At 38.7% G+C, this 24,164-nt stretch overlaps 1 protein-coding gene across 8 annotated transcripts in view; it reads left to right on the forward strand.

Annotated features, from left to right (window-relative positions):
- Positions 1-24,164, forward strand: part of LOC135740505 (uncharacterized) — a 71,186-nt gene that overhangs the window by 45,084 nt on the left and 1,938 nt on the right. For 4 of the 8 annotated variants that reach the window (XM_073813096.1, XM_065258892.1, XM_073813098.1 and 1 more), the window contains 9 exons: positions 14,754-15,442; positions 15,925-16,173; positions 16,570-16,744; positions 16,857-16,913; positions 17,332-17,621; positions 20,375-20,425; positions 21,059-21,151; positions 21,613-21,694; positions 21,775-21,887. In XM_073813096.1, coding sequence (XP_073669197.1) covers positions 14,754-15,442; positions 15,925-16,173; positions 16,570-16,744; positions 16,857-16,913; positions 17,332-17,621; positions 20,375-20,425; positions 21,059-21,151; positions 21,613-21,694; positions 21,775-21,887 — 1,799 coding nt within the window. The remainder of the gene's footprint in view (positions 1-14,753; positions 15,443-15,924; positions 16,174-16,569; positions 16,745-16,856; positions 16,914-17,331; positions 17,622-20,374; positions 20,426-21,058; positions 21,152-21,612; positions 21,695-21,774; positions 21,888-24,164) is intronic. The other 4 variants (XM_073813099.1, XM_073813097.1, XM_073813101.1 and 1 more) reach the window with 4 other exon arrangements.

The following is a 24,164-nucleotide window of genomic DNA, read 5'->3' on the forward strand; positions in this document are numbered from 1 at the left end:
AGACGCATGCAATACCTCTCTTGGCCTACGTGAGTCTATAAGAGGATGTTAAGTAAAGGGCTATCTCTACGAATGCATATATAGGCGTTAGACGCATGCAATACCTCTCCTGGCCTACAGGGATCTGTAAGGAGATGTTAAAACTCATGGTACAGTTGTATAAATGAGAAAACGTCCAGACCTTTCATATATGGCCTCCACTGTCGATGTAGCTTGCACGTGCTTCAGTCTGTTTTGTTTATGCGGTTTTTAGTACGTTGTAATTCAATGCCCCCAGGACATGGTTGCCACCCTGAGGATAAACTGATTACTGCAAGAAAATTATATGTGCACGTGTGACCGGTGTGTGACGATCTGCGTCACATGCACTGTACGCTGACCCTCACTACACGTAAGAAGTGACCTATACTGCTGTGTTTATCACACCTCATGGAAAGAATGATTTCATGCTTTTATTTAGAAAGACTGATCTATAAAAGTCAACATGAACTCAGAATTAACCCTGCAGCTCCAATCATGGGCATTTAATAATTAGTCAGGTAAATCTTTTTTTTTTTGCTTATTTACTTGTTTTTAAATGAAGTTAGAATAGCAGGACTACAGAAATGGCAGTGGAGTTTGTCTGTGTGTGTGTTTATAGTGCAGTTGTGTGCGTCTGGTAGCGTTACACAGCTGTCTCTTCAGTTTCTTTGTAATTTTCAGTTCTTTCTTCAGTAGGGAGGAACTTTGTCATCGAGGGAGCTACTTATACACTCCAGGAGACAGTTTGATGTTAGGCTTCTCAACATGCAAATTAATGGCAGTGTAGTGTGTGTCTGTTTGTGTGTGTTGTGTAGTTTAAGCTTATACGTTAAGAAACACTGAAGACTTAGACTCAAATATCTGTGAGTTTATTTATCCGTGTTGCTTGCTGTAATTCTTTTCTTTTACCATGGCACATTTTTAGCATTTCTCAGCTTTATGAAAGCAGTGATTTTGAGTTTAGAAACTCTAGACCAGGGGTGTCAAACATAAAGCCCACGGGCCGAATACGTCCCACAAAGGTGTCCAATGCCCGCGTGATGATTTATACTGTTTTATAAAATATTAAATACATATTTTAAAAACCATATCAGGCGAGAATCTAGTTCATTTTCAATAGGAGAGATATGCTGAGAGCCGCAAAACGTGGAGCGTATACAGTCTGCAAGAGGTGCCCAAATTCCAAAAATCTTGCCTTTTTTTGTTGCTTTTTGCTATGCAGGTGCTGAGAAAAGTTGCAGCCACCCTGCGATTCTGTCGCTTAACGCGTATTGTCTGTGAAATGCCCATGAATCAGTTTCTGCCTTAACAATTGTGACACGCAATGAACAGCAGTGGGTTCTAGTTTAGAAACGGTTTCTATTAATGTCGTGCTTGGTCTGGACTTACGCACAGACGTTTAAGGGGCGTGCACACCAAAGTGTTTAAAAACGGCTGAAAACACCAGGCAGACGGCGACTGTAGGCGCTTGCCAGCTTTTTTTCAGCTGAGCGCTTTGGTTGCTATGAAACTTCTGCTTTGTTTATCAGTCATTGAGCGATGCGGCAATTGGTTGTTGTGATATTTGTCCCACCCCTCCTCTACTGTGATTGGATGGCTAAGTGAGAAGTGACATTGACGAGCTAAGCTTTTCACCCAAAGTTAAACATTTTTCAGCTCTCTGCGTGAAGAAAACCCACCAGCTGCTGGCTAAAAATATAAAATATTTAGCAGATTGTCACACTTTATATAATCACATGCTAGTAATCTAAAACACATTTATTATACTTTATTAAAACCATATTATTAGTACCTCCCACCTTAGTGCACTCTTTGGTTTTGGTCACTGCCTCATCTAGCATTTTCATTTTCTAAATGATCGTTCTCATTACAAATATAAGCCAAAGAAAAGTAAATGGATTATGATTTTGGCACTAATAAGATATACAAAAGGATGTTAAATTAAGGCTTTTCAACCTAATTCATTTGTAGTTGGTTTAGTTAATATGAAAACAATTATCAGCAAACTAAGGTTTAAAAAAAATCTGTCTCTCAAACAGTGACTTTATTTACCATTCGTCCCTCAGCCTAAAATGAGTTTGACACCCCTGCTTTAGACTTTTTTACCCAGAAAGGTACACGATGTAACACACTTACTGACTCAGGATTAGTCACATCTCAGTTGCCATGGTAACACAGTTATATCTCACTAAACTATTAAAGGTGACATAGAATGATTGAACAGGGTATTTATCCTTGTTCTGTGATGTGACATGTAGACAAAAATGTTTTGTTTGGGTCTGTAATGCCTTAGAAGCTTCCTAAAAACCTCTCTCAGATAGCTCTATTAGGGTGGGGGATTTTAAACAAGTGGTTTTGCACCTATTTGGCTCCCCCTACTGGCTTAACTTGCAATCTCATTACTGATTGGCTGACTTTGCTGCCACTCAAAAAATGTAGCCAATTATTTTAAAGTGGAGGGGCAGTGAGATGCCTGTGATGTCATAAGCATCAGTTTTTCAGATTGGGCCGTTTTCTGGCTGACATTTCTAAAAGAGGAATTTCTATGAGACTGAGATGGTTCGCATGTCTAGCACTTTTTGTATGTTCGTGAATGTGGGAAGACTTCCATTATTCAACAAAGACAAGGTAAAAATGTTTTTTCATTCTCTGTCCCCTTTAAAGTAAGATGGGTTGAATCTGAACGGTTTGGATGTTTGGTTGCGCTTAATTGAATTCAGCAATTGCATAGCAACACAGGTGTTTCTGTAGCTGAACTGGTTGAGTTTTGTGTTAGCAGCGCAAAGATTATGGGTTTGAATCCTAGGAAACATGAAATACTTGTACTAGAAGTTGCTTTCAAATCTTTGTAATGTAAACAGAAAGTATGACATTGTTTTCCAACAAGAATCATTTGTGCCAGTGGAAAACAGATTTTTTTATATAAGAACAATTTGTAAAATTAAACCTTTGATGGAAAGGAGCGTTTCTTAGCAACATAAGCTTCGCATGTTTGTGAATGTTGATTGGTTTTGCTGTTGTAGGTGTGAAAGACACTATGACCAGAAGCATTGATTGTGACTTCAAGTAGTCTTTTATTTTCTGAGTGATTATGACAAACACAGATCTCGACTGACGTACTTCTCTTTTATTCAGTTCTTCCTGTTTGCTGTATAAGTCTCTTTGCCTTTTCTATGAATGTCAACACATATTTTGTAAACACACATAAGCAGATATCTTGATGACTTTAAAATCAATCTCTTGTCTTGTGTGCATCTATGAGCTCCGTCAGTTTTTGTTTTCAGTTCAGTTTAAATAATGTGCTTCAGGAGGACATGCTATAATTTTACATTGCTAGATTTTTACACCCGTTAAAATGATTGAGGTGCATTAAATTGCTGTCTTCATTTGGTTCTGAATCTCCTTCAGTCTCACGCTTATAAACAATAACATTTTGTTTCGATTCTTCTGAGGATTAAATGTTAGTTGTTGTTGTGTTATATGTGTAAGAGCATCAATTTCAGACACACTGCAAAAAATGACTTTCTTACTTGGTATATTTGTCTTGTTTTTAGTGCAAATATCTAAATGCATTTTCTTGATGAGCAAAATAAGTCTAGTTTTAGACAACAAAAAAAACCCATACAATTTAACATAAGTTTGAACTTTTTCTTAAATACTTAATTTAAAAAAAATCACACATTTTTCTTACCCCATTGTTGTAAGCACACATTCACTTAAATTGTACATTTTTATCTAAAAACTAGACTTATATTCTTATGTCATTTTGCTAATCAAGACAATACATCTTGATTTAAGATTTGTAGATATTTGTATTGAAAACAAGACAAAAATATTGGGTAAGAAATTAATTGTTGCAGGGCAGAGCTGTAGTGTAAACCCAATCCATTATTTTGTCAATGAATGCAAACATAAGAGACAAAAATATCAGATAAACATATAAATATCTCATATCTGACCTTCTTTGTTTAGTGTATGTGACCCTGGACCACAAAACCAGTCAACAATACATTGTATGGGTCAAAATTATTGATTTTTTTATGCCAAAAAACATAAGTATATAAAGTAAAGATCATATTCCTAGAAGATATTTTTTTACCTTTCCTACCAGAAATATAAAAATGTATTTATCATTTATGTTGCTAAAACTTAAAGATGATTTTCTCAATATTTAGATTTTAATAATAATAGTCCAGATCTCGACCAAATATTGTTGTCCAAACCATATATCAATGGAAAGCTTATTTATTCATCTTTCCATGGGAATGTATGGGAATTAATGGGAATAAACTGGGAATTTGTGAAAAACAAAAAACATTTAATGCAATTTCAGTTGATTTTCTACCCTGCACATTCCTCAGTCTTTTTCTTCCATAACATGCACAGATAATTTCTTAAAGCAAGTAAATGAGATATCAAAAATGTAGGCTAGCACTATTTCATTAAAAATGTATGTATCATGTAGCTAGCTCAAGCTATGATGCTCTTTCTTCTACTTTCTGCTAGCCAGTTTTCTGTTATTATACAGAATTACTGTTACGCCTAAAAAACACATTACTATTTTTAATGTTTTTTAAAGAAGTCTCTTATGCTCATCAAGTCTGCATTTATTTGATCAAATAAATCCACGGCTTGATCCACGGATTTTTCAAAATCTGTAATACATTGCTTGCATGTCTGCTTATGACCAAACAAAATGTTTATTTATGTTTGTATATGATAAAGTTTATACACATTTCCAAATTATTCACATGAATTCCCTTTAAGTTTCCTTTTTGGAATATTTCCCAAAATATTTACCCAAAACTTTCCGCCCTTCACAAGTCTGGTTTTGTGGTTCAGGGTCATATGTGTTTCATTGTGTTGTGTCTAGCTGATATTGAACTCTTTTTGTGTTTACACCGCTGATGAAGGTTATTTATGTTTGTGTCTCATATGGTGCTTCAATAGTTCACTAATCTTTAGGTTTGACTGCTGGAGTCTGAAAATATATGGATTATTTATTTATTAATCGAGTATTTAAGGATGATTTTGTGTGATCGGTGAGTGTTTTATCACACAGAATTGAGTTCATCACCTAATTGAGATGCAGCTGGTCAGTCAAACATTATGATAATCCCATCATTTGAGACCAGCAAAATGATGAAGCACTAAAGGTCAATAATGCTGTAAACATGGACTGCCTCCAGGGAGGGCGTGTCTAAAGTCTGTCTAGTTGCCATGGTGACTGAAAAGAAGCTGATGTTTCTATGGTAACAGGGACATATGCTGAAAAATCAGTATCCGTGGCCGGCATGTGGCTTGTCAAATCACATTTTTTTGTCTTAAGATGCTGTAATACTGTAATCATTACAATGTGGTGTACACCATAATCCTCTAAATGGTAGTTGATATTTTTAAGAATAAAATTAACAGTTATGATAAGATCAGACTGAAATAGAAATATAGGTCTGCAAAAGCTGATTCTGGTGTTGAAGGATCTTAATTATGCAAATATGTAAATGAGGCACCCTGAGGTCTGGATTCTGCATCAGTCGCTGTATTTCTCGTGATTCTGACAAATCATGGGTGATGTGAGCAACGAGAACCGACTGCCATCAACTCAATAATATCCACCTGCTCATTGATGCATTGGCTTATCACTGCAGTCTGACTTACATTATTTTTTTCATTCACTTATTTATAACCCATTTAACAAACTGTGAGGCTTTTTAAATCCGGCACTGCTGTGAAATGTTGAATAGTTTTATGTCATACGGTAAAGCAACCGATGAACATGATATTGACTAAAGATATTGACTAAATTATCTGAAGTGAGATTTAATTTAATTTCTTGCAAAATGACATTACAGTCAGTCAAGTCAATGTTAAAGATCAGTCGTGAATGATGTGCCAGTTGGTTGTTGTAATATTTGTCCCGCCCCTCCTCCACTGTGATTGGACAGCCAAGTCGGAAGTGACATTTACGAGCTGAGCGTTTCACCCAAAGTTGAATATTTTTCAACTCTCAGCGCGGAAAAAACGCAGAGTGTCGGCGCTCAGTGCGGACAAAACCCGCCAGCTGCTGGCATTTTTGAAAAAGCTGGCGCTTACTTTGAAAAAATTGAAAACGCCAAGCCGTAGCCGTCATTTTACCGTCTTGGTTAACTACAGACTGATATAGTTCAGCTATGAGTAAACCACTAAAAATAAACTACATGCTGTTTTTGCAAAAATAACTTGAAGAGATGTCTGATATTCCATCATGTTAACAAAGTCAACAGTAGCTGCTTTTCCTTTGCAGATTTTTGCAAAACTTTAGCGTAATTTTTTAAATGTCGACTTAATGGTGCATTCCCACCAGCCACTGTAGAGGCGGCACAAACGCGCTATTCGCACGTTGTTGGAACATTTGAGTTCACTCGCTTCATTCGCGCTTGAAATTCTTGTCATTTGAGACATTCACGCGGAAATTCGTATCATGAGAGGGGCTTTGGGACTCCGCGAGCAGGAATCACGTCACTACTACAGCAAGGTCAATGCAGCGCGGAAATCCACCGAAGTTCAGATTTTTCAACTCTCAACTGGCGCAGAACGCGCCATCGGCGCCGCACGTTCTGCTCAATTGGCGCCGCACTTACCGCGTGTCCCGCACCGCAGGATGCCTAATCACGTCTTTGCATTGACTTGGCATGTAAATCCCTCGCGCTTGCCGCGTCTACCGCGTCTGGTATAAACCCTGCATAACTGTGGGTTTACACCAAACGCGAAGCGTGCAATCGCATCGCGTTGCTTGCTCTAAATTACTGGCAGGATTTAACTTTGTGTCATGCGAATTTTTCGCTCAAGTTGAATATTTTCAACTTGGGTGAAGACGTGTTTGAGGCGAATAGCGCATGTTTTCACGGCAAACGCATCGCCCATATCGCGTCATTCGCATCGCCCCACACGAGGACGCGTCAGATCGTGTCTTTGCATTGACTTTGTATGTAATCTACTCGCGCAAATTGTTGAACTCGCATCTGGTGTAAACCCACAGTAAGACTATTGCAAAATGTATGATGCCTTAAAATGCTATTTAGGAAGAATCTTACTAGGTTTTAGCAGATTATCATGTGAATTACTCACAGTAGTAAGAATTATTTGATTCTTCTGGGAATATTAAAAGTACATTTTGTAAGCTGTGTTTTATATTAGACAAGACTCCTGCAGTTGAACTTAAACCTTGAATCTCTTTCAGATAATCCATTGAACGTCATTGCTGGTTATTTTTAAACTAAAGAACATTAAGCAGTCTGATTTTTCTTTTTAGCAATGACATACTTTAGACAGCTCGACTCACGGATGTGTTTTTGCTTTCTTTTACTAGATCAATGTGTAGATGCTACGGCAGGTGCTCGCTCTGCTTTAAATCTTCATATTCTCTCTGTTGTTGATCCACCATGACCAAAAGATGTGTGCTACAGATTAACTAGCTGTTAAATTGGTGTTTGTCTTATAGTAAGTCAAGTTGAGTTATTTTTAGTGTTGGAATGTATCAGGAGGGGGCGGTTGGATGAAATTAAAGATATCTGCTGGTTTTGGTCGGGTTCTTCTGCCGTGTCATTTCCCATAATGCCTTACTCATGTTATATTTTTGGACATCATTGTGCTTTAGAATCGATTCAGACACCCCCACCCGCATCTCTGTCTGCGCTCGGGTTGACAGGGTTCCTGTTGCCATGGTGATGAGAGGCAGTTGCTCGGGAGACCTAAGGAAGCAGGACTACTAAGAAAACAATGTTGGCTCTTAAGAGGATAGATGACAAGCTAAATATAGAATGTGGGTAGACGGTCGCAGTTGAATTATCTCGCTTTTTGTTCCTAACTTCGCTTTTTTACTGTGACAATGAATAATGTGCTCAGATGAAGCACCATCTGAGACGACAAAGAGGAGCACCTTGTTCTTTTTTGTTTTCTTTTTTTGTAATCTCATTTTCAACGTGAAGCAAAAGACAAAAACCCTTGTAGTGTAATTAAAGTATACATGCTTCAGCAAACTCAGATCGTGCTTTTATTTCTCTGCTCTGGCCTTTATTGTCCCAGTATGTTTGAAAGACTTTCACAGCATTATGCTACATAATCATACAGGTCAGCCAAGAGATTGTACATATACATGCATACATACATACATTTATATAGGTCAGATTTCTCAGGAGGTCTGTGCTCACCACTGCTATCTTTTGTTCAGGCAACAAAAATATGGTTTTATGTTTGTCATATTTGTCTCATGTGTTTAGTTGTTTAATACAAAGGATTTTAAATCATTTTTACAAACCATTGTCATATGTGGTTTGAAATCCAATTTAAGTCAGGTTTTTAGAAATGCTCTCAGTTCGAACAGTCAGATTGGATTTGCTGTAAAATATTTTTTGTCATCAAGCGTGATGTGCATGAGATGTTGTTTACCGTGTAGTCACCGAGTCTGTATTCATTTATTTTTACTTGATTATAAACTCAAGTTTTTTTTAGCACTGCAGTGAAATGTTGAAAAGTTTTGTGTAATACGGTTTAGTAACTGATGTACCTGATATTGCCTAAACAATCTGTAGAGAAAGATTTGATTCCATTCCTCGCAAAATGACGGTGCAATCAGTCAGTGTTAAAGCAACACTATGTAGTTTCCATGTAAAAATGACTTACAGCTCCCCCATGTGGTTGAAAAGCGCAACAGTGCCTGGTATCAGACACTCTTCTGCAGGCAGGAGGAGGGGCGGGGCTGTGTTTCCTACCCTCCACCGCCACTTTCAGAGTGTGCTTGTAGCAGCTAGGAGGCTGCTCAGGTTGCAGCAACAGTACATTTTGTCCAGTTAAAAGTTGTTATATCACTGAAATAATTTTAGAGACATTATTTAAAGGTAAAAAACTACATAGTGTTGCTTTAAAGATCAGATTTGAAAAGCAAATATCAATTGGGTGCAATTAAATTGGAGTAACAGCGCAAAAGCTGTCATCTTATGTTTTTTTACGAAAGCAAAAACGACTTCTTTCCTCACAATATTTAAGGGTAATTTATTGTATAATAGCATATCCTCTTGGTTTAATGTGAGTCTATGAACTCTAGTTTATAAGGTCAGTGGTAGTTTATTTGGGGTCAGTTAAGGATGACTCCTCAGTGTTTCTGTCTCTGATGGCCTGGACGTCGATCGTCTGGGGACACAACATTGATGTGACAGATTCAATGGCCGGTCAGACCCACAGCCATTACACATCGTAGTATTCAAGGACAGATTCAGAGTTATAAATGGGTGGTAAAATTCTGTCGATTGGTGTTTGCTAATACCTCACCATGTGTTAAATCATGCGACCATGTTTATAATGATTAAACATACACAAACATCTTAAAGGATTAGTCCATTTTCTTAAAAAAAATCCAGATAATTTACTCACCACCATGTCATCCAAAATGTTGATGTCTTTCTTTGTTCAGTCGAGAAGAAAATATGTTTTTTGAGGAAAACATTCCAGGATTTTTCTCATTTTAATGGACTTTAATGGACCCCAACACGTAACAGATTTAATGCACTTTAAAATTGCAGTTTCAAAGGACTCTTAACGATCCCAAACGAGGCATAAAGGTCTTTTCTAGTGAAACGATTGTCATTTTTGACAAGAAAAATTAAAAATATGCATTTTTAAACCACAACTTCTCATCCATCTCCAGTCCTGTGATGCGCCAGTGCGACCTCATGCAATACGTCATCAGTCATCACGTCAAGAGGTCACGGATACCGTATGCGAAACTACTCCCCAGTGTTTACAAGTGTGGAGAAAGTGGACCGTTCTGACGTTGTTGTAGGTCGAATGATACTAATTAATGTCTTTGTGTCAGTTTATTGTTTACAATGGTCCACAAATGTGCGTTTCATATATGTAACACGTGACCTTTCTACGTCACTACGCATTTACGTGAGGTCGCACTGGCGCGTCACAGGACCAGAGATAGACGAGAAATTGTGGTTTAAAAGTGCATATTGTCAAAAATGACAATCATTTCGCTAGACAAGACCCTTATGCCTCGTTTGGGATCATTTAGAGTCCATTTAAATTAGAAAAATCCTGGAATGTTTTCCTAAAAAAACATGATTTCCTCTCGACTAAACAAAGAAAGACATCAACATATTGAATGACATGGTGGTGAGTAAATTATCTGGATTTTTTTTTTAAGAAAATGGACTAATCCTTTAAATTGCACTTTAAAAGCAATCTGACTTACTGGTTCCTATATCTGGATTTCAGAAAATATTTTAAACTTTTAAAATTATTGATCTATTAGTCTTTCAGTCAGTCATTGTGTCAAATAACTTCATTAGGGACATTATGAGATGACTTTAATACAAAAATACAATACAAAATTTTTACAAAAAAAAATATATATATTCATATAAAGATTCATCTGTGAGCATATTTTAATGTTTCTTCAAACATTGTTTTTTTAATTAAGAGGATAACCTGGTTATGAGATTAAACATGAATTCAGTCAATTATGTCCATCATAGTTTGTTTGTAAATTTAATTCAGATATAGACCATTTCAAAAGATGTAAACAGCACTGGTCCAGAAGCACTTCCTGTTTCCTTTTTTTAACACTAGATAAACGTTGGGATAAAATAAACCAACAGAACATATAAACCTGAATTAACTGAAGTTAAACAAACATCTTAAAGATAATAATATATGTGAAATAAAAAAATAACTGTCACAAACTGTAACAGGAAGTGCTTCTGGACCAGTGTTGTTTACATCATTTGAACTGGTCTATATATTTCTGCATTCAAGATTTTTTTCTGGTCATTTTTCCATTTTTGTTTGTTCCTTTTTCCCAGCCCATTAAGCTTTTCATAATTTATTTTTTATGTTCATTAAGCCATTTCACATTATTCTGGTGGCATGTAGCCTTAGGCATGATAGTAGCATATCAGCATCTGTGAGAGGAGAGGGGAGCAGAAAAGATGGATGCAGAAAGGACAACGTGGAGAAAACGAGAGCGGCAGATGGGGAGGAGATCTTTACAAGAGGAGGGGCCAGCAAATGAACAGCCACAATAGGGAACATGTGATTCACACCACAGCAATAAGCTCATTGGTAGAGCGAGCATGTGTGTGTGTGTAAGAGAGAGAGAGCGAGAGAGAGAGGCGCCTCTAGATCTCAGTGCATCTTAGCCTATTGTTGTGTGAAGAAGAAAAGCAGAAGGTTACACATCTGGAGCTTTTCATTCACAGAAAAATCTCTCTTAGTCATCCAACGCATTGACAGAGAAAGAGGATCAGAAGCATGTCCTCTCTCTCCAATCAGCAGCCGGCGTCTCCGTTCTCAGAGTACAGTGAGCTATGTAAGGTCCCATCCATGTCCACATCTGCCGCTCCTCAGGGGTGGGACTGGCAGCGGGAAGATTTGGGGGCAACACCAGGTGGTCTTCAGGGACTGACGGACGAAGACAAGCTATGCTTTTATGAGTCACCTGCTGAGCTCAGCGTGCCCGGACGAGGAACCGTTCCTGCGAGCATGTCGTTCGGTAGCGCAGGAGACAGTCTGGAAAGCCCATCGTCCTCATCGCCATCAGCTGCATCTCCGGGTAAATTCACGGCTACGCTAAGATGTACCCCAGACAACAATGGGATGATGCTTCTAACACCTGCTCTGGACTCACCTGCGGATCACGAAGACGTGCCGGGACCCCTCAAACCAGCTTCGTTTGCCGGATCGCAAAGTCCCAGCACTCCGTCACCTCTCACGCCCCCCAACTACTGTGTCATAGGCATAGTGAACGACGGCTACCACGAGGACGAAGATGAGGTTAAAGGTGCACGGCCGAAGACCGAGGGCTCGTTGCATGAAAGCGAGGAAGAGGAGGAGGAAGATATCGAGCCCTGTTTTATGGGAAGAGCCGAGCAGCAGAGGAAGGCGATGAGACGAGCTATGTCCGAATGTTCGCACCTCTCCGTGCCCGCCAGCCTCGAGCTCCCGGACAAATACCCCGGCGGAGGCACGCTCGACGACTTGCCATCACCTCTGGGAGGACACCGTCGCCAGCATGCAGCAACCATGAAACGTTCTCTCACCGTAGCAGACGATCAGCCACCGACGCCTCCTCCCACCCTGTCAGCCGGTGCCACGCGAAGCGACCTTCACAATGACAGAGAAATACACTTCTCTCCTTTCTCCACACTTAAGAACCAAAGCAGGCTTCCCTTATCTCCTATGGAGGACCTTTTAGAAGGACCATTCATTGACAAGGATCAGGGAGTTGTTTTACCCGTGCCGGTTACTACACGTGCTCCCAATGGAACTGACCCGGTTATGGTAACACTTGAGGGTAGGTGATGGAGATTTCTTACTGATAGATGAGTACTTCCATTGGTGTAATGTCTACGAATTTTTTATAAAGGACCGTTTGTAATCATAATCTACTATTATTTCACTTAGAAACCGATAAACGGGTTAAATAAGAGATTTGGCTGTTTCAATGTCCGTTTATATTTAAATAAAATAAGGTTTTATTAGGGCGTGATCAGATATACGTGCTTGAACTTGTTATGCTGTCAGTCTTTGATGAGAAATGTTATGATGGATAAGAAGCAGAAGTAGGTGATCCACATATATCGTGTCACATCACGCCACCGTTCCACGCATGCTCATTCACATCTCCAGATGAACGCAGGACTTTCAACATCTTGATCTCCTCCTCTCAGCCAATCGAAGGGTAAAACTCCCTAAACGTGTAACGTATATTTATTGACGGATCTGCGGTTATCATCTCTCCATGCACCTGCCAACAGATGATGCTTGAAATGTGTCTCAGTTTTAATGATTGGTGATATGAATAGTTTTTGTTTAATGGTAAATATTACAATGGTTCAGTTTTCTTTGGATGGTTGATTATGGGCAAAAATAAAACACGATTACTAAATGACTTTGAAAACATGCATTTATTTCACCTTTTTATTAAGTAAATGTTGCAATAGGCTACACGTGGCAACGCAGTGTTGCCTTCAGAAGTGCCCTACAGAGACATCGGTCTAGCAGCATGCAATTTATATTTTAATTTATCTCGATTATCTTGTTTTTGTAAGTGTTTGAATCAAAAAATGAAAATCAAAAACGATTAATTGCACAGCCCTAGCAGGTTTTCAGTCTGTGTATTTCTGCTGTGAATTAGTATAAAATCATTTAATTGACTGTTTGAATGAAACATGAAGTAAAGCTTAACCATACCAGATGAAAGCACTTACTATAGTTAACCATGATTTTATTACAGTTAAAACCAAAACAACATGGTTACTGTAGTAAAACCAATTGTAGGCTAGGTGATGATATGTCAGAATAATTTTTTATATTTTAATATTTTGAAATAACTATTATAGAAGTTTCTCTCCTGTCTTTGTGTCAATGTGTATCAGAAATGTTTGTTGCATGAGTTGCATGAGAAACGGCTAATATAAATGCTCTTCACTGCATAGAGACTGATTCATTTGAATAAGATATTCAGTGTAGCTTCACACACACACACTGTGTACCTTTATAGTTTAGCAAAGGAAAATGCAGCCTGAATATCAACTACGTCTGTTGTTTTATTTCACTTTTCAATTCCGAATGCTCCTTTAGAACAGAGCTTCTTAAATTTACTTTTTTTAAATGAAAAATATAACTTTAAGAATGCAAAACTATATGTCATGATTCTAAAGAGCTTACAGGATGTAGAGTAATTACTGTTGTTTCTGGAAACAGATTCACTTTTTCTTGGTAAATTTAAAAGCATGATGCAGGTTTTGTTGTTACACATCACTATAGTAATGGATTATAACATTTCACATTTTTTTGTATAAATAGAGTGCAGCGCAACCATTTGTTTTTATTTGCGTAGCGTATACATCAATTATTGGGTTATTCACAGTAGGTTTTGCAGCAGCTTGGTCATGTGGGGTCACAAATGTCAGTTCAGGTCATTGGTGGCCATCATTGGAAACTACAGCATGTGCTTCAGCTGATCACTCTTATGCTACATGAACACTGCAAGCGACTTTGTGTTGAGCTAGGAAAAATTATAAGCAAATACAGTAAGTAACCATCCTCTTAGTAATGGGACAGTCACACTACAGTTTTTGTTCAACTGACTTCCATTCATAAGCATGTCAATGCATCATACCGAAATGCGAGCTTGTGTGAAGATATTCTGCACTTCGCTGAATACAACAGTTAAACTTTGACCTGTGAATTTGTATCACGTGGAAATGTAAACCGTAGAATACGGGTATGTCAGGTGTGACGTTTCTACTTAAAAATAAAAGATGGAGTCCCATTAATAGTCATTCCCAAAAGTTACTCATCATTTGCATAATGTTTTGCAACTTTTCTCAACATTGTCCGTAACTTGACGCACCCACTTCCTGTCGCCAACAGTCAGTTACACCGGAAGTCGCCAAGTTTTCATTGAAAGTTTGCGTTGCTTTGGCATTGCTAGTTGCTGGTGGTAGGCACACAAATTTACTGTAGCTAAAGACGCGATGCCTCAAATCATACAAACATATATAACATCTGTTAATTGAGTGACCTGAGCCATATCTAAAATACCAGATTAACATGTTTTTCCCAACAGAAGATTTCCTCCATAGCATTTACTTTTATAAATATGGAAATTTGACATGCTGAGCCAAATCCATATGTTGCACATCACATGATTTATTATTTAATGAATTTTTCCTGTCTTCTTATAGGAAACTCTGAGAAAAACAAGCCAGAAGAGAACAAAATGGACAACATTCAGAAATCTGACGACTTTGATGTTTTCAACAAGATGGACAAAGATCAGCAAATGATTTATGAGAAAGACAAAACTGAGCCCATAGACAAACAGACGGCCAAAAACACAGAAACAACCACACCTGATAAAACACCTGAGAAAATGGACATCAGTGAAGTTGGCAAAGTAGAAACACCAGTGAAGGTTGAAGTGATCGAGAAAGTAGATCATTTAGAAAAAACTATAGCACAAGACGTGTTTGAGAAAGATGATACGGTTAAGAAAACAGAAGATAAGAAAGAGACAACAGAGAAGATTGAATCCTCCCCAAAGATGGACATAGAGAAAGTAGATCAGGTAGAAAAAGCCGAAGTGAAAACAGAGAAAGTCAAAGCAGAAGAGATCAAAGCTGAGCAAGACACAGCAGAAGATAAGAAGCTGGATCTGAGACTAGAAAATGACAAAGTTGAACCAAAGACAGACGATAAAGCTGAAAAGAAGACAGAAAAGGTTGAGTCCGCTGAAAAGAAACCTGCCAAAGCTGAAAAGGACGAGAAAAGTGAGAAAGTCAAAAAGCCAGCTGCTAAAACCTCTGCGGCCAAACCTGCAGTAACTAACGGTGTACCTGGAAAAGACTTGACCAGTCCTGACAAGAAGACCAAGGTGTGTGAGAACATTTCTGATTTTACTTCATCCTCCACGGACATTCCTGCTATTGCTTTTGCTAATGCTTATACCTTTTTTTGGTAACACTTTACTTGAAGGGGTGTTCATAAGACTGACATGGCACCTTCATAATCATGACACATGTTTATGTGAACTGTCATTAAGTTCATGTCAGTCTTATGAACACCCCTTCAAGTAAAGTGTTACCAGTTTTTTATTTTGGTTTAAGCAGCATCTGATAAAAACACATTAGTCTCTTGTATAGGGGTGTAAGTGATTATTTAAAATGGTTAAATGCCTTACCCCTACACTTATGACTCTTATTTTATCATAATGGTACTCTAGAGATGATAATTTAGATCAGATATTTAGCATTTAACTGCCGGCTTTGCTTACGTTTGCTGTCATTATCATTTGTCCTTTTTCTTTTTGTTCATCGTTTTCCATCTATCCCTTGGGTTTGCTGTTCATCCGCGCAGCCTGTCGCTGGGGCAACCAAACTTAGCTCCTTGAAGCCCCGGCCAAGCTCCGCCTCCACCGCTACAGCTGCCCCCAAGCGTCCAACCCCTACCTCATCCACCAGTGCACCTGCCCCCCTCAGCAAAAAAGCCCCTGTGCTCAAAGCACCCACCCCAGCCGCTGGCACCAAACGGCCAGCCGCGGCGTCCACCCGACCCAGCACAAATGCTGCCGCACCCGGTGCAGTGACCAGAGAGGTCAAACCCAAGGTGAGTATCTGCCCAAATCTGCCTAAGAGGAGTTCTGAAGCCCATTCCAGAGGTCAAAACCAGCTCGATCCGGCTTTGCATTGACTCACTATTGGTGTGCATGCATGCTTGACGGCATTGTGTGATTTGTTCTTTTGTTAGCAATATATATATATAAAGTGAACGACAAAAAATGAATGACCGATAAAGTGTAGTTTTTCCTGTCATGTCTGTGTTTAGTAGCATGATTGAAATTCATAATGCAGATTATTTCTCTGTTATTAGATTTTTCCCAAAATTGATTTTTTGGATAAACAGCTCTTTAATAAGAAGCATGTTGGCATCGACTGTAGAAGAGTATTATAATTCAGTCCGTTTCATTTTTAACTTCCTCTGTTTCTGTGTGTTTTCTGGCAGACGGCCACAGAGAAACGCCCATCTGTGCCAAAGGTCACGCATGCACCTGCGTCTGCGCGGCCCACCGCCCCTAAAAATGATTCATCTGCAACAACAGAAAACAAACCTGCAACCACAACACGCACAGCAACCTCAACACGCCCGACATCCAGCGCGTCTGCAACCCGACGTCCGGGTCAGTCTGGATCTCACACACATTTTCATCAGATTTATTTAAAAATGCGATTTAAAAATATTTGTAGTACTAAAAAAATTTACAATTTATTTCTGTTTTCCCACACATTTAGTCACAAAGACTGACAGCAAACCAGAAGAGAAGAAACCAGCCACACTGAAAACTGCAGGTATTGATTGATTCCTGACATTGTTTGTTAACATTTCATAAGACTTTTTAAAAAGTAAAATAAATATTTGGTACAATTGGTCAGATTTCGTGATATATCCCAGTTTGAGTCACACATCAGTGGTACAAATGTGTATAGTTAGTGTTTCACATCCATGTCTTTAAGTAGTAAACTCCAGCATGTAAATCACAAACCGTTTGAACTGCAGACAATGATGGGAGATGGTATTACCGGTCAGATTTTTAAACAAACTGCATCCCTTAGATTTATTATATGTCAACATATCAATATTCACACCTCAATATTACAGAAATTGCTCTAGAATATTGAATAGCGAGTTTTGTTTTATTGCAGGGTGTCCATATAAACTTTTATGATTCAGTTGGTCTCACCTTTACTGTTTCTGCAATGCATTCAGATGCTGCTCGTCCTAAAACGACACCACTCAAAACATCCACCACTACAAGCATCGCCAGCACTCGCCCTCGCCTCACAAAAACATCCACCACCACCAGCAGCACCACAGGAGCCGCTGCACCCGAGAAGAAGCCGCCTGTATCCCGCGCCCCACGACCCAGCTCAACCACCACCAGTACTGCAGCTCGCCCCGCTCCCCGCGTCAGCTCCGCCACTGGACCGGATATTAAAAACATCCGCTCTAAGATCGGCTCCACAGACAACATGAAACACCAGCCTGGAGGAGGAAAGGTAGAACACACCGGACACTAAACCTCATACATCTGCCCTTCATAGTGGGCATCTTTCAGATCAACAGTTAACTGTACTTTATGATGGTGATGTTGCAGTGTTTACACATAATATTCACATTCACCTAACCTTGTAGCTGTAAACTTAAAAAAAATATTGTGGTACCAGTGAGGTAACATTATGGTATGTTGATATATATCTTGGTACTGTATGATTATTATTTATAAATAGTATTAACATTGGGTCATACAGTGTACAAAACATGTTTTAATGACCATAGTATTTCCATGGTACAGTACTATTTTATTATAATAGGCCTTACTTTTTCAGGATAGTAATGGGTTTAGGCATAGCTCTATTTTTAACTTTTATTAAAGGCACAATATGTAAGATTTTTGCATTAAACTATCAAAAAATACTAGCACAACACGGGTTATCCTCAGTTTGTGCTTTTGGCTGCATTGAAACCTTAGGTATGTTTGACTTTACGCACCAATCGGCCAATGACATTAAAATATTGTGAGTTTGATTCTATTGTGAGTACTGTTGTGTTGCTCTCGTGATACTTGGATGTCATAAGCAGATCGATCTGCGCAGAGCAGTATGCACTAGTGGCGATTAGCACTACTAGCATCTGTTGCTGCTTCTATCAACCCACACTGTAGTCTTACATTATAATGTAACGGTTATGAAACTTTACTTTATCCGTAAACATATTTTTTTAGTCATCAAGCTACGCTGTTATTGTTTGGCGACCCCTAGTGGTGAAAATTACATATTGTGTCTTTAAACATCAGTCAGTCATATTTGATATAAGGTATCCAAAATTTTATTTCACTTATCTGTTATGTAAACACACCTGCTGCTTTTCTGCATGATTTTCACTCTTGATCAAACTTACTGTGTGATTATGAGTGCCGGAGATACAACATGCATCTGTAAATAGCTGCGTAACCATTATTTGACACTCACATCATTCACTGCATCTTCACATGTTTATCATTCATCTTTTCCTGGCCGAGTTCTCAGTAGCGTTTTCATTACTCTTCAAGTTGTGCAAATTGAAGTAGCGAATTGAAAATGCACCCAATGGAAACACGGCAATTTCGCATAAGCTCCCATATATCGCAATTTTTTTTTTTGAGGTGTTTTATCCTCAAAACTGCAATGGAAACAGTTTTTTCCACATTTACAGGTCACCTGACATACGTAAAAGTCACATGATTATTCTTTAAATATGGCACGTACACTCACCTAAAGGATTATTAGGAACACCTGTTCAATTTCTCAATAATGCAATGGCGTGGGGGGTGTTTTCTTGGCACACTTTAGGCCCCTTAGTGCCAATTGGGAATCGTTTAAATGCCATGGCCTACCTGAGCATTGTTTCTGACCACATCCATCCATTTATGACATTCCTCTGATAGTTACTTCCAGTAGGATAATGCACCATGTCACAAAGCTCAAATCATTTCAAATTGGTACTAAAATGGCCCCCACAGTCACCAGATCTCAACCCAATAGAGCATTTTTGGGATGTGGTCGAACAGGAGCTTCGTGCCCTGGATGTGCATCCCACAAATCTCCATCCACTGCAAGATGCTATCCTATCAATATAGGCCAACATTTCTAAAGAATGCTTTCAGCACCTTGTTGAATCAATGCCACGTAGAATTAAGGCAGTTCTGAAGGTGAAAGGGGGTCAAACACAGTATTAGTATGGTGTTCCTAATAATCCTTTAGGTGAGTGTATGTTTGATTGAAGGAGGTGTGTTCAAGTACACTAAGAGTGATTTGGGAGTCGACTGTTCTGTATGCTTTCAGGTCGCTCTCGTGGTATTTTGATGTCATACGAATGTCGTCTGCACAGTGCCGTTTGTGGCTGAACACTCCTGCCACAATAGTTTTTGAAATTACATAAAATTATGTTATAGTCGCATATCATCAGTTAATAGGGCTGTGACGCTGCATCGCGTTCCCCATTAAAAAGACCTGCTTGAAATCGATTCTGAATCGCAAGGCTCCGATTCTGTGTTTCATGCACAGCTTGTGCGTGTACTACAGCTCTGTAATCAGAAGGAAGTCCTTATCAATCTAAATCATTATGAGTTTGAGTCGTTTATAACATGTATTTAAATAAGCAACACTCGTCAAACATAATCATTTAAAATATTCTTTATTATCATGAAAATACCTGAAACAATCTGAACAACAGCGATGTAAATATTCCTGAAATAGCGTTTGTAATGGTTCTTCTTCTGTGGCACAAATTGTGTTTCTGCATGAGAGCGCCCCCTGGCTTTGGGATGTGGCGGCATTTCACCATAATTCATGAAAATTCATTCATTGAGAAAACGCGCATTTGCACGCTTAATCGTCACAGCCCTATCGGTTAATGAAAATGTTTTGATTTCACAAACATTTTTTCAACATTTAGAAAGTAACGTTAAAAGTTTTGCGCACATCTGTAATGAAAACGCAGCTACTGTCAGCTAACACTGCTAGTGTTGTTCCCCCTAATGCCTTTATGAGAAATTTCTACTGTCACCACAAAGTTCAAATACATCATTTAGTGAAGTATCTGCACAGTAAAATCTGATAAACCCAACCTGCCTTCTTCTCTGATCCTTTCAGCTTTATATATGATCTTAGCAGTTGGTTAAGAAGCTGATGTTAGGTCAGTCGAGCCCCTCTCATTTTTACATATATGAGTGATTGATCGGAGGTTGGGGTATTTTGGGTTGTTCCACCAGGTCACAGTTTCTCAGAACCTTCAGGCCTCCAAAGACAACAGCCAGGGCAAAGTGAGTTCATCTCATCACACATCTCATCTCTTGTTTGTCTCCTTCCAGCTGTCTTTGTCTTATTGTCCTCCTCACGTGGTTGGGCGTCTCTTCTTGATTGTTTGCACATTTTGGATTTTGTTTAGTTTGAAATATGGGCTCGAGTATCCGTGTTGGCTTGAGCTCCCATAAGTTATCTTTACAACAAAAACATCCAGAAGTCTTTGGAGCATTTACATTTCATGTCATTACATAACATTGGACATTACAGCAGGGATGCTGAAATGATGTAGCTCAAATGTCTGTGAATTAAATCCTCTCCTTATTCTAATGATAGATCATGTGCACATTATTTTAGTGTCGAATTTTCTGTAAAACATGGTGGTTATTGGATTTTGAGCATCCCTGCATTGCAGTGTTCACAGATTCATCATCAAACTCAATCACCAGCTGCCCTTCTTAATCAACGAGGAGCACAAGTCTCTTCAGATAGCGACTAGTAAAGATAAAACACACCAGCTTTAGTTAACCGTACTCAATGTGTAGTGCATGAAATGGGGTTCTAGAAGCTTCTGCTCTCTTCCTCTGTTGTCTTTCCTCTCTAACCTAAACCTCCCTGGTGTCCCGTCCCTCCCGACCCGCCGTGCTGTTTAGGTTCACATAGTCTCCAAAAAAGTGGACTACAGTCACGTCACGTCTCGCTTGGGCTCCAAGGACAATATGAAACATGTTCCTGGTGGAGGGAACGTAAGTAACGTTACTGCATGCGGTCTACAAAACAAACGCAATCATTTCTCCTCTGTCCATTGTCTCACGTCCGCACAAACGCTCGGGTCTGATACTCTTACACCGAACAATGACTCTTTCTTCCATGAACAAATAAGACCTGCTGATGCTCAAGGAGGAACGTTGCCAGATCTTTTCCCAAATCCATCGGTGCTGAGCTTTATTTGTCAAAACAACATTTCAGACCAACTCTCGGTGACAGGAGAGGTTTGGAGCTCTATGACATTTGTTGATAATCTTCTCTCACACTAACACGCTGTGTCAAACCTCAAATCCGCTTCACTGCACCTTCACTGGATTTTCTTCAGCTGTTTTTAATCTGACAGAGCTGCATGCACGGCATGCAAATGATATTTTGAGAAGCCTTAAGTTTCGAAATGTGTGGATTGTATTGTTTTAGGATGTATTGTACATGTTCACAGGTCCAGATTCTCAGCAAGAAGGTTGATGTTAGTAAAATAACCTCAAAGTGTGGCTCCAAATCCAACATGAAACATAAACCAGGTAAACTAGCTTCCTCAGCACGTGCCACTTCTCTTCACTTCATGAAGCACGTCTTCAAATCGGTGTTTTATTTTCCACAGGTGGAGGCGATGTAAAGATTGAGAGTCATAAGGTGAATTTCAAAGACAAAGCTCAGTCCAAAGTCGGCTCAATGGATAATGTCAGTCATGAGCCTGGTGGAGGTAAAGTCAAGGTGAGATTGATGTTCACAAACATGAACGGTGAGATGATGTAGAGCTACACATGTGATCATTCAATGGCACAATGATTATGAAGTATATTATACAGCAGATCTTTCTTGTTCTCCAATCTGATTGGCTGATAGCCGTGAGATATTTCACTAGTATTGTCATGGGAACCGCTTCACAATTTCGCATCGATTACATTCCGCCACTGGTGATTTTAGAACAAGTAAGGGAGTCGTGTGAACCACTATAGCCGTACGGTCACTCGCATAACTCACAAGGTCGTGAATCAGGGTTTTTATTTTTTTTGAGGAAGTTGCGAGATTGTGTCTCATATCGTGGCCGAATAAAATACATTTGGCAAATAGAAAACAATAATTGTGTCTTTATCTGGAGCATCTGTTTACGCGCGTCCCCTTTTTCGAAGTGCTGTTTGGAATGAACCCAGCTACCATATCATATACAGGTACACAAAACGACACCACTGATATTTATAAGCATCACACAGAAACGATCACTCTCTGACGATTTTTTCAAAAGCTTTTTAAAGTACAATATAAAAACACTTAATTATTCTGTTTCATGTAGTACAGACCAAAACAAGTTGGTTAGATCTATCGAAAACAAATTAACCGATTAAACGATTTACCTGTCATTCTGAGCTTCACGTGCGTGGCGAAAGAAAGTAGTTCCTCACAAAAGAGGGTTTTAAAATCACTTCGTTGTTGTTTTCTTGTTTTTGTTTTTCAAGCGTGTGCCGTCGAACTGTTGTATAAAAGCAATATCACGCTCGGAGTCGTGTGATATAGGTCTATATCATCACGGCTAGGGATGCTTAACGATTAATCGCGATTAATCTATAGCAGAATAAATCATATGTGTGTGTAAACTGTGTATAATAAATATGTATATGTATATAAATATGCACACATGCATGTGTAATATTAAGTAAAAATTATATATTAAGTATTTATATTTATATATTATATAAATTATACATAAATATACAAATGTATATACACATGTAAACATTTCTTAAATATAAACATGAACGTGTGTGCATTTATTTATACAAAGTTATTACACACAGTTCACACACATATATGATGTAAACAAAAACTTTTATTCTGCTATAGATTAATCACGATTAATCGTTAAGCATCCCCAATCACGGCTGTGATTGGCTGCGGCCGCGTGCCTCACATTCCTAACCGAGCGATATTGCTTTATCTTTGTGTGGTATTTGGGGTTTTCTGCTAACTTTTAGATCATGTATTGCTATATACTTGAGGAAATCATTTGAATGAGACTTTTTTCCAAGATAATAGACATATATAGATATATATTTTGCTCAGTTTCTCTCTAGGGGCTTGTTTAAAGTTTTATCCAATAAAGTGCTTTTTTTAATGTGAATGTATAAATAGTTTATTGCATGAATGTTTCAAATGTATTGAAAGCTAGATTAAGCTTCAACCAAAACACTTGAGTTTGCATGACTTTCTGATCATCATCAGTTTAGCTTTAAATAGATCTTCATTTTTTTTCTCATGTTTTTGTCAGTTCATGAGTTTTGCTGCTTTCATTTCAACCACAAAAGAATCACTTGTGTGTATTCGACAGTAACTACATTAATAAGGGGGGTTAAAGGACACCCTCAAAAATGAGATGGTTCATCACAAGGGGTTATCCTTGAAAAATAAAGAATATTGAATCAAACAGTTAGCAGAGAACTTCAGCACGGCTGTCATTGCTTTCGCAAACTCTGATTGGTGGGTCAGTTACTGCTCTGTGGATGTGATGTCACCTGCCCCTCAGCCTATAGTCATCCATTTCAGTCACATGACCACCTGCACCGTTTCATACCCATGCACACATTCAACATTGGTACACTGTAAAAAATTTCTGTAGAAATGACTGGCAGCTGGTTGCCAGTAACTACGTAAGGAATAATTGACATTGGGCCATTGAATTATAAGAAAATAATGCACACCCAAGGTGCAATGCGGCACGAGTCAATTATTCCTCGGTTACCACAAACATTGCTCTGGTGCCTATTTTTAAGACATTTGACAAGTTAGGTGTGCACTTATCTGAAATTAATGCATACGGAGCATTTCTCAGCCAATCAGAATACAGCATTCAACAGACCCGTGGTATAACTGTAGATTTTACATTGATGTTATTTACTGGCTACAGTTTGTTCAAAGTTAAATGAACATGAAACATTTTCAGTCTTTATCTTCTACAGTAAGTTACTGGCAACCAGCTGCATAATTACAGCAATT

This window comes from Paramisgurnus dabryanus, chromosome 22 (genome assembly GCF_030506205.2).
Source record: "Paramisgurnus dabryanus chromosome 22, PD_genome_1.1, whole genome shotgun sequence".
Lineage (NCBI taxonomy): Eukaryota > Metazoa > Chordata > Actinopteri > Cypriniformes > Cobitidae > Paramisgurnus > Paramisgurnus dabryanus.